Source organism: Trichoplax adhaerens, genomic scaffold (assembly GCF_000150275.1).
Source record: "Trichoplax adhaerens TRIADscaffold_3 genomic scaffold, whole genome shotgun sequence".
NCBI classification, from domain to species: Eukaryota; Metazoa; Placozoa; class Uniplacotomia; order Trichoplacea; family Trichoplacidae; genus Trichoplax; species Trichoplax adhaerens.
In genome coordinates this window covers 495,965-513,283 of record NW_002060945.1, presented here as the reverse complement: position 1 = coordinate 513,283, position 17,319 = coordinate 495,965, and the positions used below count along the sequence as shown (strand labels likewise).

Here is a 17,319-nt window from a genome sequence, read left to right as displayed (position 1 = left end):
TAAAAGATTAGATTAGCAAGTAGAAATGTCGGTCATTCATGCTAATTGCTAACTTAATGCTACGAAGATGTAAACGTGTATATATACGCCTATGATGTACTCGCATTAATATAATTATCTTGAATAGAAAATATGCATTAATTTAATTTGTACATTACCAAATTGTGTCTTGCCATTCAGATAAACGATTGAGTGGCCGGTTACATTACCATTACTTTCTACTTTTCCAACTATTTCAACGATACCTGTATTGTCTTTTAACTAACGCACATGGATTGACATAAGAATGGATCATATTATGTTACGTACGTTAGACATTATGAACTAGAACAATATATTGTAAAGATATATAGATTATCCATGCATGGATAGATATTGCATTGTAACAACTACAGACAAGAGTAAGTTTGGTAACATCAATTATCGCATAAATGAATTCATTGATAGAATTGTGCTACTCTATGGAATGATTTACTTACAGGCTCGATAAAGCTAACGGTTACAAGTTTGCCGTCGGAACAAGACAGCCTAATACTTGTTCCTTCAATGACCTAGAATAATAATATAATATTAGATTGGTCCAAAGAAGATATCCTTTACATCCAATGCTGATCTTAAATGATACAGTAGGCAACTGTGAATCATTCATTGTAATTTGTAGGCGCAAATCGATCCACAGTACTGTACAGGTTACATCTTATTTGCTGCAATCACTGCAAGCTCAATGTTCAACATTACCAGGTCATGCAATCTACGATCGAATTTAGTTAATGTAATATCTTTATCGCAAGAATACATATATAGTAGAGTGCACAGAGAGGAGCGATAGCCATGTACTATGTCCAGATCTGCCAGTCCGCTTCATGCTCATTTTTAGCTTAAAGCTGTAGTAATTAGATCCATCCATCGATCGTGGATCTACTTGAGTGCACGACAAAACTAATAACAATGACTTGATGGCTATTTTGAGGGTCAAACAGGCACAACGTTCTACCCATTATTTCTCCCCTTCACCTATTCCTTTGAATTACAGTACAGTTTAGTACCAAATGATCATTTAGTACTAGATAGAAGGTTTTACAACAATCAAGCATAGCAAGTAATCCTTGGTATGCATGCTGGTACAAGCTTACCCATAGGTCAATGCTTGCAAGAACAGAATCTATTGACTAACAAATTTGAAATTAAAATGACTACAGCTAAAGCTAATAAGCTACAATACTATACAGTCAAGTAAAGTAAAGATTGTGCTTTCCATATTAATCTAATTTCTTATTACCTGTTGTATCTTGCCAATGATGCAAACTTCTTTGCTATACAGTAAAGATTGTACTTTCCATATTAATCTAATTTATTATTACCTGTTCTATCTTGCTAATGATGCAAACTTCTTTGCTATACAGTCAAGTAAAGTAAAGATTGTACTTTCCATATGAATCTAATTTATTATTACCTGTTCTATCTTGCCAATGATGCAAACTTCTTTGCGATACAGTAAAGTAAAGTAAAGATTGTACCTTCCATATTAATCTAATTTACTATTACCTGTTCTATCTTGCCAATGATACAAACTTCTTTGCTATACAGTCAAGTAAAGATTGTACTTTCCATATGAATCTAATTTCTTATTACCTGTTCTATCTTGCCAATGATACACACTTCTTTGCCGATGTTAGCATTCATCATCGCTCCGTTTACTCTCTGTCGAGCCTCCATGATTGTTGATGGCAATTTTGGAGATTACCGCGAAACTTTGCCTTACCGTATTTAGCAGACTGAGAAGGACGGTACACTGTATTTTACAGTACAATGTACTGTACTCTGCCGCCAGCCAACCGTCATGAGGATAAAAGAAAAATCTGTGTCACCGCCAAAGAAAAAATGGCAGTATAGTACATAGTAGTGTTTTAAAAGCACTGCTACTCGGCACGTGCAGTTTTGTACAGGAAATCTGTCGAGTGTGCCATATACAGTTTTAGAGATCTTCGCAGTGAAGTTACGGCTTAACCCATTTTTCTCTGGGCTTCAATAGAAAATTCTCCAACAAGTCCCTGCCCCGGTCATTCCATCTACGGTACCTTGAGCAGTACAGTACAGTACAGTATAGTACAGCAGACAGCGCCGTACTGTACTGTACTATACAGAAAGTACAACTGCACCTACTGCTCATACTGTACAGTACTACAGTCTACCGTGTACAGTGGTTTGGCGTGGTGTTGTGGCGCCAGCTTGCTTTGCGCACGCGTAGTCAGCCGTCGACGTCGCCATTGGCAAGAGACAGGCTGTGCGTCGCAAATGCCCTTTATTTAGCCACGTGGCCAATCTTGCATCACTCAAGCTGTAGTTAGAGCCTAGGGTCTCGAGTGTACAGTACAGTACTGTATTGTACTGTCAGTGTCACAGTACTGTACTGTACTGTACAGTACAGTACAGTGTACAGTACACCTTTCAGCGTCTCTACAGTACGGTACGATAGTATTGTACATTGAAATTCAATGACATCACCAAGCCATGTGATGGGATCGGCTTTACTGACGGAAAGCATCCCACCATTCCTAGCTCACCTTTTCTTGCATCGGTTGCTTTGCCTCAAGTCTGGCTATAAGAATTAGGTTGCTGGTGTGTGATTGCTGGCTGTTCTAATTTATTTTATCCTTTTCACAGGTATAGCATCAAAACCTAATTCAACTTTTAAAATTCTTCCAATTTAACAAGGATAAGCCTTTCTTTTTAATAAAATATTAGTAATCTACTCATTCCTTTGAATATTAATTCACTATTCCTTTTTTTGTTCACCATCTTTCAACCAAACTATTCTTTTCAATTCAATGTAATTCGTTCGCCTGATGATTGATTGGAACTATTATATGCCATTCTCAAATTAGTTCTTGGGAAAGACTATCAGAAATCACACTATAATATTAACGATGGGCAATCTGTTTGGAAGTTTATTCAAGGGACTTTTTGGTAAAAAAGAGGTTCGTATTCTTATGGTCGGTTTGGATGCCGCTGGCAAAACTACCATCTTGTACAAATTAAAACTGGGCGAGATAGTTACTACTATACCCACAATCGGTGAGTAATGACGGAAATGAAGAAGAATTAACAATCTTTGCCAACATACGCCGTTGATATATTAACTTAATCGTAGAATGGCTTGATCTGCATGACATTTCGTAATCAACGTTGATTTGTGGTGGTGCATATGTCCACGACTGCATGTTCGAATTGTTAGTCGCCAGTGTAGTTTTTATATTGTATTGCGGTACTATACCATAGTACGTGATATATAGTATTCAATGTTAAGTACGGCATGACAATCCATAGTACAGTAAGTACATACGGCTTTTTATCAAAATGGTCCATATCATGGGATATCCTTGTTAACATTTTTTTCTTCTAAATCCTGTTCAGGTTTTAATGTAGAGACTGTCGAGTATAAGAATATTAGCTTTACGGTCTGGGATGTTGGTGGCCAGGACAAAATTAGGCCATTATGGCGTCATTATTTCCAAAATACCCAAGGTAAAATCCTTCAAAAGATGTGAAATTAAACTTGTACCTTCGTAATCGGCCGTCGATTACTTTTTCTTGTCCGGACGTCCGGACGGGAAAGTTTCTCTTCAACTTTGGAACTTTTTCTGTTTCGATTCCGTTATAAAATACAAAGATTGTTACTCAAGAGTACGCTAATAATTTGAGAGCTGAAATTAAGTACGGTGATGATGCCCCTTGAAATCCACTCTACTGTATCTATACTGCCATTGACGGATGATACGCCTATCCATAAAATACCCCTGGATGATATTGGATACAACACTCTTACAAAGATTGAATCATTCGTCGCTTACTATTTATGAATAAATTCTTATGCCATATCTTAAATCATCCTGCTGACGGCATGGTCTTGGACCGAACGCCTGATAATTGTTAAAGAAGTTCTTTGTGCTAAAAAGAATCTGCTTTGTCGTGTGATGCTATGTAGTCTATTTTATTTTCGTTAACACTTGCATTTTCTTTTTAACTATTTTGCAGGACTTATTTTCGTAGTTGATAGCAATGATCGTGAAAGAGTTAATGAGGCCCGCGACGAATTGATGAGAATGCTTAGCGAGGATGAGTTACGAGATGCAGCGTTATTGGTCTTTGCTAACAAACAGGTTAGCCATCAAGCATTTAAATAATGTGTAAATCATGACAGCAACTACAACTATCCTTGTGTAGTAGAATGAGTTTAATTTTTATGCCTAAGAATCGGCAATACCAGTATGATTATTGTAGACGTAGTACTTTCCAGTATGATACATATTCTATTCTTGAATATCTATTTCGCGATATCCTGTTACTACGAAATAGAGGCTTTCTAAATATTGTAGAATATTCCAATGCTAAAGATGACAGTAATCGAACGACAGTATGATCGTTCTACATCATTTCGATAATGTATGGGTTCGGACTTTGTAGCGTGTACAGAATAAGAATAGACCCTGAAGCCTCCCTAGTGTCAAGTATAGTACCGTATAGTCTGCTTACAGACGCTTGACACGAACAGACTGTCACACCTGCAGACGTTACAGTATCGAAGGTGACCCTAATTCTTGACAATACAGTAGTACTAGTTTCGGTACTATACAATAACCTAGTTGGATCCCGCATACTGCAGTATCGTACCGTACAAAGAAGCGTCCATTTACAACATTCAGCATTTTTTTTTTTACACAAGGAGCAACGCCTAGTTTTGAATGTTTGTCACTATTTTTTCCCCCTTTTCATTTCATTGAATTTGGACATGGATTATTCGCAACTGTGTGGTATCATCATTTTTATTACAGTAATGTAATTTGCGAAACTTTTTGTGCGCAATTCGGATGTTAATTGCATTAAATAACAGTGACACCCGTATTAACGTACTGTACCAAGGCGGCCTTTTTGCATTTTTGGACTTGTAACGTCGTAGGGTAAAGTAAGAAGTCATTCATATCAAAAAATGCGATTGGGCGCATTGGTGCAGTATACTTACGCGTTAATCTAATATGCACTACTCAATACTTTCACCGAAAGAGCAGTTGAATCAATCGAGAGTAAGGTACTGTAGAAATTGCTCCAGTTGATCCGGTGGATCGTGGGTGATTGCTAGCGTTATAATTATTCCACCTTAGGTAGTTTAATGCTGCTGTCGACGTCAACGCTTTTTCATTTTTATTATTCGTATACGATATTACGATAACGTCGCATCTGCGTCAATGTAGTGACGTACTATGTATGTACTGTACCGATAAATTTTTGTTGTTACGGAAGAATAGTAAATAGGATGTGATGTACTATTTCTGGTACGGAATTTGCTTTATCGAAAAGAAAGTAGTGATATATTGCAGTATTGAATACGTAGAGTTAAAGGATAATTAAATGAACCCTTTTATGAAGTACCAGAACATACTTGTACTTTTGTAGTAATCGTAAATATCGAAACGATTGATTATTGAACACGTAAGACTAATAGAACGATATTTTAGCATTGACTTGAGTTCATAACTAATGCGTTCCTTGAATAATGAAGTGGCATGTAAAGGGTACGTACTCTGTTCCTTTTCCCTTTTATTCATAGTTGATTAACATTAGAGGAAAGTTGAGAACAATGAATATATATGCGCAATCAATGTATCAGTGTATTCCTATCGATTTTGACTGTTGCTACAGCATTAGTGATGGAGTGATTTAATAAACCATCGATTTCATCGATGCTACTTCAAACTTAGGACGTATATCTACTATAGATTATCGCACCACCTTCACAGAGACAGGTACAGTTTGTTAGTGTCTGCCTGCATCCTAGTACAATGATCGGTAATGCTGTACGTAACAGCTGACATGGGGCGTTAAGCTCCTTTTCAATGATCTAGTGCTGCTAGAGCATAGTAAATCTAAAGGGTTTGCTACTGTACCGAGTACTATAAGTAATCACCATTCGAAACTTCCCACTGACATCATATATTGTACTGTAGAGCCTTTGAATCGATGATTTACCCTTCTTTTCCTTTGAAACATATTGTTAGTAAATTTGTAAAAATAATGTTATTTTACCGACCGGTGAATATAACTTTCATAAGTACTATACTGTAGAACACTGCTGTTGTAGGCTCGCAACATAGTGAAATGTTACTTTGCCCTTATTTACGCCAAGATTAATCAGATATGTTTTCTTGCTGATTAATTTTCGTTCTGTACAGCTCAAAGTTCGTAACGAACTAATCCCCCAAAAATGCTTTTTATCACACTGTATAGTACAATACATTTGAATGTTTCAATTTCACCATATTACAATGTATTGTACGGTACTCTACAGTGTACAGTACAGTACGGTACCGTGTCATCAAAATATCTACTGTACTGTACGCTAAACACCTGGCAATCGCTGACTGCTGTGTCTGAGATATGCAGCTGTGAGCTTGTGTCATTGTCAGCAGCGGCAACGGACATTCTATTAAAATATCTACCAAATACAGTGTTCGAATATTTTTGCTTATGCTTAAAAGTTGGAATTTTTTGTAATCTCGAAAATTGAAATTGTAAACCTGAACCATTTCTAAATTACACTAATGATGAACTGCTAGAAGAAGCCCGTCTAGTCCTCATCGTCTAGTACGGTAGTCTATATACACACTAATTCAGTTGATATTTTAAAATTTTTGCAATTTACAAAAGTAATGTAGTCCGTTTAGCATTGGATTTGATTTAATTTGATGTACAAAGGACTATATTATGGTCATTTCGATCGATAGCTACGTACGAAGTCAAGAAGGCTCGTACTTCCCAATCTCTTTCTGCTGCCGTACCTTTGTGTTACTCGTTAGTAGGATCCTTAGTCCGGAGCAACTAACGTTCTATAATTGGCGATGATTTCCTTATTGACAGTAGTGATTCGAAATGATTGATTATTTGACCTTTTATCCGTTGTTACTGTGTCGTACAGTATTGCATATGTATAGTTTGTATTTTACCATCCAAAATGATATCTCCTTTAACGCTGAACTATTGTAGTAAGGTTTTTACTTTCATGGCGGTCATGCCAACTGACCATTGTAGATATAGCAGTTGCTTTACTTTTGGCGTTTATCAATATTAAGTAGTGATTGAACTAGCTTTTGAGTTACTACAATACTGTACTATGGGCGCATAGCTGCCTCAATGGCAATGATACGGTTTATATTATGGAATCTCGTACGTATAGAATTTACATTATTAGGAGCATGATGCATCGGACTGTTCACGCGCATCTGCTGTACACTCTTTGAGTTAAAGGGGTAAACATGACCTTATTGTACTCTTTGATGTGCACTACTTTATATACCTGTACGTAGTATATGCAATACTATACTATAAGTTATCATTGAACAACTACTCTTAGTAAATATTATAGTTTTAGATTGTTTGACAAATTATTAACTAGGATTTTCATTTAACTCTGCTTTACTAATATAAAAAATTGCAGTCTTTACATCTGCTCTTTAACTCTATTGTGGTTCAACCTCTTAATTATAGTTTTAGAGTTTTTAACTATAATTTTATTATCATCATAGAGTATATTCAATGTCCGGTTCGGGTACACCATATGTTTACCGTGATTACGATACAGTCATAAAGTATCTTGTCTTTATCAGACAAAATGTAAACCACTATTTTGAATAGACGTTGGACAACCAGTAGTAATAGTTATATGTCAATATTATGTGTTATACATGTTTCGAGATGTCGTGATAAAGTTCTTCTTTGCCATGGGAACTGGGAGACATCTCGTTACGGGTCTCTGATCTATAACTACAATAGAATGCTCTATCTAGTTCTTTACACCTTATCACGCAGTTGCTTGTATGGTAAAGTTTAATAGGATGTTTGAACGGCTGTTTTACTACACTTCGTCACTACTTCTTTCTTGCAAGTATCGAGGTGCTGTAGCTAAAATTTGTTGAAACTCATATATTTCTGCACTACCCCTACTTTAGACTACACAAATTGGTATCATACGGCTGAGACATGTATCGATTGATTAGTTAAAAAATGCATCTTTGAATGCTATGTCGTAAAGATTCATCTTGTAATAGCCAACACCGTTTAAGGCTGGCAATTTTTCAGCCTTGGATGCAACAGCTGGCAGAGCTGAGTTTATATTAATACTTTTGTTGTAGCAGAAATGCCTTGCAATTCTTTTGCATTTAGTTTTACCATCAAGATGTAGCGATTTCGATCGAGCTCGGTATCGAATTTGCATTAAATAAGTTCATTATACTTATTGCAGTTTTACTGCCGTTGTTTATTACGTTATTTTGCAAATTGGATAAGGTGACCGACCATGCATGTACGGAAATAGATATCGCTGAGCATATTTGTATTGCGATCCGTTTATCTTATTATACTGACAATATAAAATGATATTGAATAATTAATTCTCTAGGCGTAATTACTACTGTACTTTATTCCTAAATGCTTTCAAATTGTAATATTATGCTTGATAATAATTTGAATATGTTACAGAATTGACTAACCTAATGAAATTTTACATATTAGGACTTGCCTAATGCTATGAATGCTGCCGAAGTTACAGACAAGTTGGGACTCCATTCGTTACGACATCGCACATGGTATATTCAAGCTACATGTGCAACTAATGGTGATGGTTTATATGAAGGATTAGATTGGTTGTCCAACGAATTGAAAGGTCAAAAGTAGAATGGTCAGAGTAGACCTTATTTTTTCCCATCATTAAAAAGTTATCAAATAAGCATAGGCTATAGATCGTAAAATACATTTTAAGAGTTGATCTAAATAAAGTTTACTTGTACTTGAAAATTGTGATAACGCAGTGATTAACCTTTGATAAATACAACTTTTTATTCTTTTCACATGACTACCTATGTTTGTTGTCAACGTTTTGTTAACAGTAGGAAGCTCTTTAGGCTTAATGCAAGATTATTACGGTATTATAGATTCTCCTACTGCAATAATATCGATAAATAATTCAATTTTCGGTCGGGTTGTGATGGCTGATGTTATGATATCAATTTACTAGTTAGTATAATGCATTATTATAGGTAGTAATGTATGTCTTCTGCGTATCGAGAGCAATGCAAGAAATTTTCATTTCCATTTATAGTAGTACTAGCAATTTACTAGTTAGTATAACGCATTAACATAGGTAGTAATGTATGTCTCCTGCGTATCGAGAGCAATGGCTAATTTCTCGTTTCCATTTACACTAGTAACGGTGACATTAAAACGGAATAGATATTATAATCTTATGCTATTAAAGGTTAAGGCAATCTTTAGTTGTCTATCATTAAGTGCGTGATTTAATTTCAAGGTAGCAACTTAGTTACTGTAGTGCTTATGTAATATACCTAATACTGTATTATGCGTTACTTTGTCGCAATTCGAGGTGACATTATGTAGCTGTTATAGGTTTGTTGTGAGCTACTTATATTGATATCTACGTACCCTGGATAACTATTAAAGAGACATAGTTAAATGATTAGTAGTCAGTACCACACTGGTGGACATGAAATGTTAACTTTGTACGTACTCCGCCATTTTATATCTGCTCCGATATTGCGACTACGATTGAGTACATGGAATATTTTATGATATCCACTATACACAGCAATTGGAGTGCTAACACTGTAGTCGTAACTGACATCGTAACTTGTATTTCGTCTTTCAATAACATTAATGATTTTAAAACACTATTAATTACTATTATAATGTATTAGTTGAAGAATTTAATGCGCAAATTGATATTCTTCGAATAAAGTGTGTGCGCATTTCATGATATGGTGGCGTCGAAAATAACGAAAAGTTCTGCTTATTCAAATCGGTTTATGTGTACGATCATCAGTGTATTGTTGTGGGTAAAGCAGTGTTATAGTTCGCTTTCTTGCATGGGAATAAATAATTTTTCCATTACCGTAATTATGATTAATAGTTGTCGATTATATCTAGGCAGCTTTTTTGTTAGTTCAGTTCAGTAACTACCAATTTATTTTCGTACGTATAAGTATTAAGTTTTGAGGGTAACAGTTCAGCGGTAATGCTTCTAGCGATTGATTGTATTTTGAAGTCATTAGCGTAGGAGTTTTAAAATTTTACTACTGACAATCGAAGGTTGATCTTTCCACGAATATAATTGTTGTCGAGTATGCTAACGCTTCATACACTGTATTTATTTACTAGACAAATGTAAAATATAGTTCACTTTTCAGTGAATTACCGTGATAGATCCTAGTAAGTACTACAGTACTGATATATTACACTAATAAATGTGAATTTGATAGTGATTTCACATGTTCTTATCACTGCAATGGTAAGATCCGATTAGTACCTGAAATGCCACTATCTGCAATCGATAAAATAGTGATTTTGATCTCAGCTGTCTTACAATAGCTGCAATTAATATTGAAGTACAGGGCTAATAATATTTAGTGTGATGTAATAATCGGCAGGCATATCAATTGCCGCATTATACCAGTAAATAGCTCGAAAATATTTAAAGAAGGACATAGTTACTAGGGCATTATTGTGATCGCTATCATCAATATCTACTTTGTCTAAGACATCGTTGAAGACATAATTTTAAATTTCGATTTTATTAGAATACTATAGTTACATTTATTATCACTAGAAGCGATAAGCTCTTATTCTGCGTAATTCAGATACATTTGGATTATGTTGTATACACATTAAAGAGTATAGTAATACAAACATTGAAAGCAGAGATTTAAGTCATTAAATTATAAAGAGGTACATATAGCAGGTTAATTTATCTAATTTATTATCTAGTCAATCATTAAAATTTTTAGACAGAATCGATTCCAAAGTCGATATTCAAATTATGATATTTTATTCGGACCATAAATTGACATTTTGTAGTACATTTTGCTCGATTGTAAAGTCGTGTTCGAATTGTTTCCACTGTACCGACCTGATTGATCCCTGATAGGACATCGATGAGCAGAGTGCACGTACATGAGGAGATAAAACGAAAGGTATCCTATCCAGATTACTGACAGTTTCGCCATCTAACGAATCGAATTTGCTACTATTTTTGTCCTCGGATATTACTGGGAAAGTATCGCAACGATCCCGATTTTCTAAGTTAGCATTAAAGTTTTGGTATGACGAAGAGCGAGGTTTTAAATCCACAGCAGCATTAGCTTGACGTTGATAATGCTATATTAAATAGTTATAGTAAAAAATTTAGTTAAGCGCTAGAGTGTGAAGTTTACTAGAGAAAATCATCACGGAGGAATAATAAACATTTACAGTAGTTGATAATCGAAAATAATATAAATCTTAAACAAATAGTATCAAATGCAGTCTAAAATGCGCAATTAATAGAATGCCAGATTATAATGATAGAATAGGAATTTAATAGACCGAATCCTGTAAATCATAAGGTTAGTATAGAGCGAACTAGTTGTCAATGTAGCGGAGGAACAGGACGACTACACTTACACACATTAAAATTATTGTTGCTTATACAATACTATGAGTACTACTTGTTTAAAGAGTTTTTCTTGCGTACAAACTGTGAATTGACAATTTAAAATATTAGCATATATTGTATGCACGCAAGGGTTCGTTAAAATATGAGCATACTTAAATAAGCTGGGAATTTGATATTACACTATATCGCGAGCCGATCGTATCGTTGGATATCGCATTTTAATAGTCTATTTTAAAGTAGGAATCAGAATCGTAACTATTTACTGTATTAGTGAGCTTTATTGCGTCTCAAATTGAAGCATGACTATTGATTCCTCTGAAATTTTCCAACTTTACCAATGTCTTATTGTAGTCTGCGATACATGTCGCAAAATTTTTACCACAAAACAGCAGAGGCAACAAGCAGTCACTGCCCATATACAGTATTAAGGCCTAAATAAATACTAGATCCATCCTTAGTAGACGAGCAAGCGTACCTGTATCTATTGCTATTATTTCTACTGTATTTCTCATGGATACTGTCCTAAATTGATGACTTTTATGAACATTCTTTGAGAGTTGGCATATATATAGAACGTATATTCCTGATCACTCCAATATACGCTGATAGTCTACCATTGAATCTGCTAGAAATGGATGCTAAATAAGTTTGTGACTGAAATTTATTTTACAACATAAGGCGTAATTCATGTACGTACTGCATATTGCTGCTGATTCGTGTACAACCACTAATTCGTAGTCTAACGGTGAATGCGCATTTTTAAGGAGGGTCTAAAGCATTGGATGGATGATCCCCGACATTTTTTAGGAGACTCTATTCCATTTCGACATATGTTTAATACTGAGGTTATAATAAATATAAACATATGTAACTACAGATTCATTGTAAACATTATTAGGCAAGCAACCAGTGTTTACTAAAGATAACGTCCGCAAGCCATTGATATTTAGACTTGACTACGGAAAGCGCAAATATACGAATATACATGTATAAACTACAAAATATAGCGTACTGTATATCATATGCGTTGAATAAGTCTATCCAATCAATCTTGTATCGAGGATTTTTATATTCCACTAGCTTCGCAATACCCGTTGTAAAACGGAAACAGCCAATTACAGTCCACTCAGATCATAATTAACAAACAGGCTGTATTTCCTTCTGCTCTATTACACGTACTATTTGTCCTTTTAGCCCAGCATACAATATTTATTGAATTTAATAAATAAGGCCTGTATAGACAATAATGTTCATAAACTGTAAGTATCGGATCAAGTTGTTTAACATTCAATATATTACGATCGATTTACTGATAAATTATGTACATGTTGTACCTGTAATATCAGTTTATGCGAAATAAAATGCTGTATTTTGCCTTTGCTCATAGTATTAATACTGGGTTATATGTTTATTAAATTATTTTGTAGATAGTTTAACTATGTAACTGGATCGATGATCCAGTGCGGTATAATATATACTGTACTTTTGATATTAAGATTTACTGTTGAGGCCTTTGCATCTAATTCTGTAAAGCTGTGCATGCAATTGACCACTATCGTGATTTCTAGTTGGACAGTTAAGGTGATTCCATGCAGTCGATAGATTTGTGATGTACAGTACTATGCTGCAGTAAGCCATAACATTATCACTAGTTCAATTATGTTTACAAGGTTAATGAACTATCATCAATGTATTTAATTCTTACGTAGGCATAAGTCACTATGCTCCAATTTAGTACTGTGTGGTAGTGTACTTTATATGATCTATGATGACTTGAGTTGAGTAATTATGTGATCATAAATAAAGTCTTACGCGGTATAGTACTTCATTAGCTATCAGTTCTATCCATCACGATCATAAACTTAATCAAGGGGCGACTATTTGCACTTCCCTAGAAGCGCAAGTACAACGATCGTAAAATATTATCTTTACCATCTCAACAATTTTTCAGAATAAAATTCAAGTTATAGAGTAGTAGAACAGCGTTATGTGAAATCTTCATTTTGGTGAATGTGCAGAGGAAAATTCTCGAATCAAGTACTGATTGCAAGTCAAGGTATGACGTTCTAGAACGACAACGTCAAGTCAATAATAAAATGACTTTCTTGATATCTCCTGAGAAGAAGAAGAGATAAACCAATTTCAGCATATACTACAGTCAAGTAAGGATTTTGGCCTGTATTCCTACTCCTCTGTGAAAGCGTACTACGGTAGCGATGAACGTTGTTGAGTATTGATATAATACGATGATGGAATATAGACTAGCAAATGATGAGTGTTTGAAAAGTTGGCAAGAAAGTACACTACTGTACTCATAGCAGTTGTCGAAGGAGAGATAGTATAGTAGTAGCTAAAACTGATCCATAAGCATCCAATTGAGCATTGAGTCAAAAGGATTTTTATAAACAAGACTTGTCATTCATAATAAGGTTATTTCGCCATTTTGGACGAATAATTGTATAGATTAATAGAATAGATTTTTTTTGACTTACTTCGGTTAAAAGTGGCGCTGGAGATATTCCTGGTACCTCTGTCTTGTCAATAACGACAAACTCATCTTTAACGATCGTTGGCGCTACGCAACGATCGTCAGAAGTATTTGCTGATTTATTATCTTTTCTATTAGATGATCCGAACAGAGAAGAAAACATAGCAAGCTTGGAATTCACTACCTACGAGTATCGTCGACAGTATTTCCGTTGATGAATCAGTTACAACACAGGGGAGTCAAAATTAATATCAGTTCATATCACTTTAGCCAAGAGGATGAAAGTTGACAATACCAATCATTAGAATGGTATGAATAAATGTTGTAATAGCAGCAATTGGTTTGGATATTGCCGATCAAGGAAGACCAATGCGATTTGTAGTTGGGGATGCAGATCCTAGAGTGATTCTGCTTTTAGTGGAGTAACTACTGATGACTACAGTACGTTAAGACCGATAGTACAGTAAAGGGTTTGGCTTTGGGTTGATCTTCATTTTACAGTCCAATGTTCCAACCATGACGTAACTGGGAAAAATCTGCTCCACTTGGAGTGGCAAATCGCTTGCAATCCATGGCCATTACTAACGTCCAGTCGTACTAGTACGGTACAGTCGACTGTGGCGGTTAAAAATAGTCCAAAATAGACAAGAGGGAAGAGAAAAATCTCTTTCTTATTCAAATAGAATGAATTAATTAATAATACTCCTGTTACAACTCGTTTATATTGTATAGAATTGTAATTGTATAGCTACGGACAGCATCTATCTTGTACTATGTAATAATCGATGATTGATTGATTGTAAATAGGGATTGCAACATCCCAATTTTTGCCCCCGGGTGCCCGTTTCAATAAACTGGAAGATCTTCATGTACATTGTACAAGTGTGTGCTAGTGAATATTGCATGCAGAAGTTATGTACGAGTACGGTACTGTCATAGACTACTAAAGAGACAGAGAGCTTTCTCTCTTGAGTAGTCCCTAACTGAGTAATGGATTATTAATACCCTTGCCGGCAATTGAAGAAATAGACTCGATAGACGCTCAAATTGGAGAATAATTTATCGGCTTTTCAAAATTTCACTTGTCAATACAGTCAAGCTAGTTACCAAGATGCAGTGCTAGACTACTACTATACTTGGATTGTACAACTATGAACTACTAGATACTACTCTACTTGATAGCAGTGCTGTACATTAAGTGTACAAGAGTGGATAAGATAGCCCATTCTATCATTACTGTATCGTATAATCATCGATGAGATCTATGTTGATGATAAAGTCTCATCCCATTTTACTATACGAGTGTATTCATTTTTACATTAGCTATTTTTCAATGTTGCCTGTCTTTTCTAATGTCTTACTCTCTCATAAATTGATCTTCTTTTTACTCCTTGTTGGCCTACGCTGTTCCAATAATTGGAATTTATATTAGGGATTAAATGTAGAGAAAATAATCTCTACATTAGTTGAGCCTATGCATTGAATAGTGTCAAATTGGTAAATACTAATCGTAAGTGTAATTTGAATTTGTAATGGGTATTAAGTTGAATGAAGAGAAAAATAATCTCTACAGTGTAAAATTGGTAAATACTAATCGTCAGAATGTGATTGGAATTTATATTGGGGATTAATCTGAATGAAGAGAAAATAATCTCTACATTAGTGAAGCCTATGCATAGAATAGTGTCAAATACTAATCGTCAGAATGTGATTGGAATTTATATTGGGGATTAATCTGAATGAAGAGAAAATAATCTCTACATTAGTGAAGCCTATGCATAGAATAGTGTCAAATACTAATCGTCAGAATGTGATTGGAATTTATATTGGGGATTAATCTGAATGAAGAGAAAATAATCTCTACATTAGTGAAGCCTATGCATAGAATAGTGTCAAATACTAATCGTAAGTGTAATTTGAATTTGTATTGGGAATTAAGCTGCATGAAGAGAAAATAATCTCTACATTAGTGAAGCCTATGCATAGAATAGTGTCAAATTGGCAAATACTAATCATAAGTGTAATTTGAATTTGTATTGGGAATTAAGCTGAATGAAGAGAAAAATAACCTCTGCATGCATAAAGCCTCTATGCATTCAATAGACTTTGCAGTTTGAAATGAATTCAAATGTCATGGCGTTGTGACTAAGGATGTGAAGATTGCTTGTTTAGTAAATACTACTCGTAGTAGTGGGGGGAATCGCACACGAGTTGCGCATTGTCACGTATTCACCATGATTGATTCAAGTTAGACTGGGCAACTATTGTTGGCATTTGTTGCCATGGCTGATGGCGGAATCTCCAAGTGGTTACATTGTCATTTCCAATTTTCCACTGATGTTGAAATAGCGTATGCGGTACTCTTAGTAAAATGGAAGCATTTAGTATCAGCCCGTGCATCACGCGATGAATGGACCACTCGTTTTAGTAGTTTGATTAGCGTACAGGGTGCTTTACACGGTTTAGCGTACAAGGAATGATCTCTTGCATGGCATGATGATCAATCGCTACAAGATAGGTTGAGATTTTGACGAGTGCTAGACAGTATGTCCTACAGTATGCACGGATGTACGCGTGATTGGCATGACCATCAAGGCATTTGTATAGGCACGACAAAGTATGCTTGAGTGGGTTCATTATTTGAAGACAGTCACTGTATATGTACAGAGTAGGAGGAAGAACAACAAAATGGACGTCTTGCCATGACAGGATAAAAAGGAATCTGCAATGCATCAGAGACCATTTCTCTTGCAAGGTCCTGACGCTAATTCAAAACAGACAACTACGGAAGCTTTTCTTCCATCTCCCAATCCAACAATAATGCTATCCATGCAGTGCCTTACAATACACGACATGATGGAGTTGGAATGCACAGTACAATGAGGTCGTTATTGATTGATTTATTAACTTTTTTTCCTTTCTTGATGTGCACGTAATAAGGATAGAAATGGCAATGAGTTGATGGCACGACGAGGTTTTGCCTCGTCCTCATCCTGCTCGATGATACTGGATCGTTTGGTGGTACCGGTCCCATTTCCAGAGCCTAGTGTACACTGTACAGGGTGTGTGCAAAGTCATTTGAGATTTCTAAGTGTAATATCAGGATATTTTCCAATGATTTTTCTCACATTTTTGTTGTAATGGTATAGAGTAAAGGTTATCCTATTTCATGGTAATAGCTGTCATGACTATACCCTTACCAAAAAGACGCTATGATAAATTGAACCCGCGCGTCTAAATATCGCTAACGTAAAATTCTGGCTTGTTCTGCACAATGTACAGTGTACACTTGTACAATCGTACTGATGGCTCTTGCTGTACTGTACAGTATACAATT

At 35.3% G+C, this 17,319-nt stretch overlaps 2 protein-coding genes across 2 annotated transcripts; one reads left to right on the top strand and one right to left on the bottom strand.

Annotated features, from left to right (window-relative positions):
- Nucleotides 1-2,927: 2,927 nt before the first annotated feature.
- Nucleotides 2,928-8,826, top strand: TRIADDRAFT_63238 (ADP-ribosylation factor 1; the record flags this gene model as incomplete). Its single annotated transcript, XM_002110747.1, has 4 exons — nucleotides 2,928-3,075; nucleotides 3,415-3,525; nucleotides 4,036-4,160; nucleotides 8,563-8,826. 4 exons carry the CDS (start codon nucleotides 2,928-2,930, stop codon nucleotides 8,722-8,724), a joined length of 546 nt encoding a protein of 181 aa, XP_002110783.1. The 3' UTR covers nucleotides 8,725-8,826.
- A 1,802-nt stretch (nucleotides 8,827-10,628) lies between these two features.
- Nucleotides 10,629-14,561, bottom strand: TRIADDRAFT_63707 (uncharacterized protein; the record flags this gene model as incomplete). The annotated part of the gene is made up of 3 exons (XM_002110211.1): nucleotides 10,629-11,217; nucleotides 13,987-14,113; nucleotides 14,482-14,561. The coding sequence occupies 3 exons, from the start codon at nucleotides 14,559-14,561 to the stop codon at nucleotides 10,888-10,890; spliced, it is 537 nt and encodes a 178-aa protein (XP_002110247.1). The 3' UTR covers nucleotides 10,629-10,887.
- Between the last annotated feature and the right edge of the window lie 2,758 nt (nucleotides 14,562-17,319).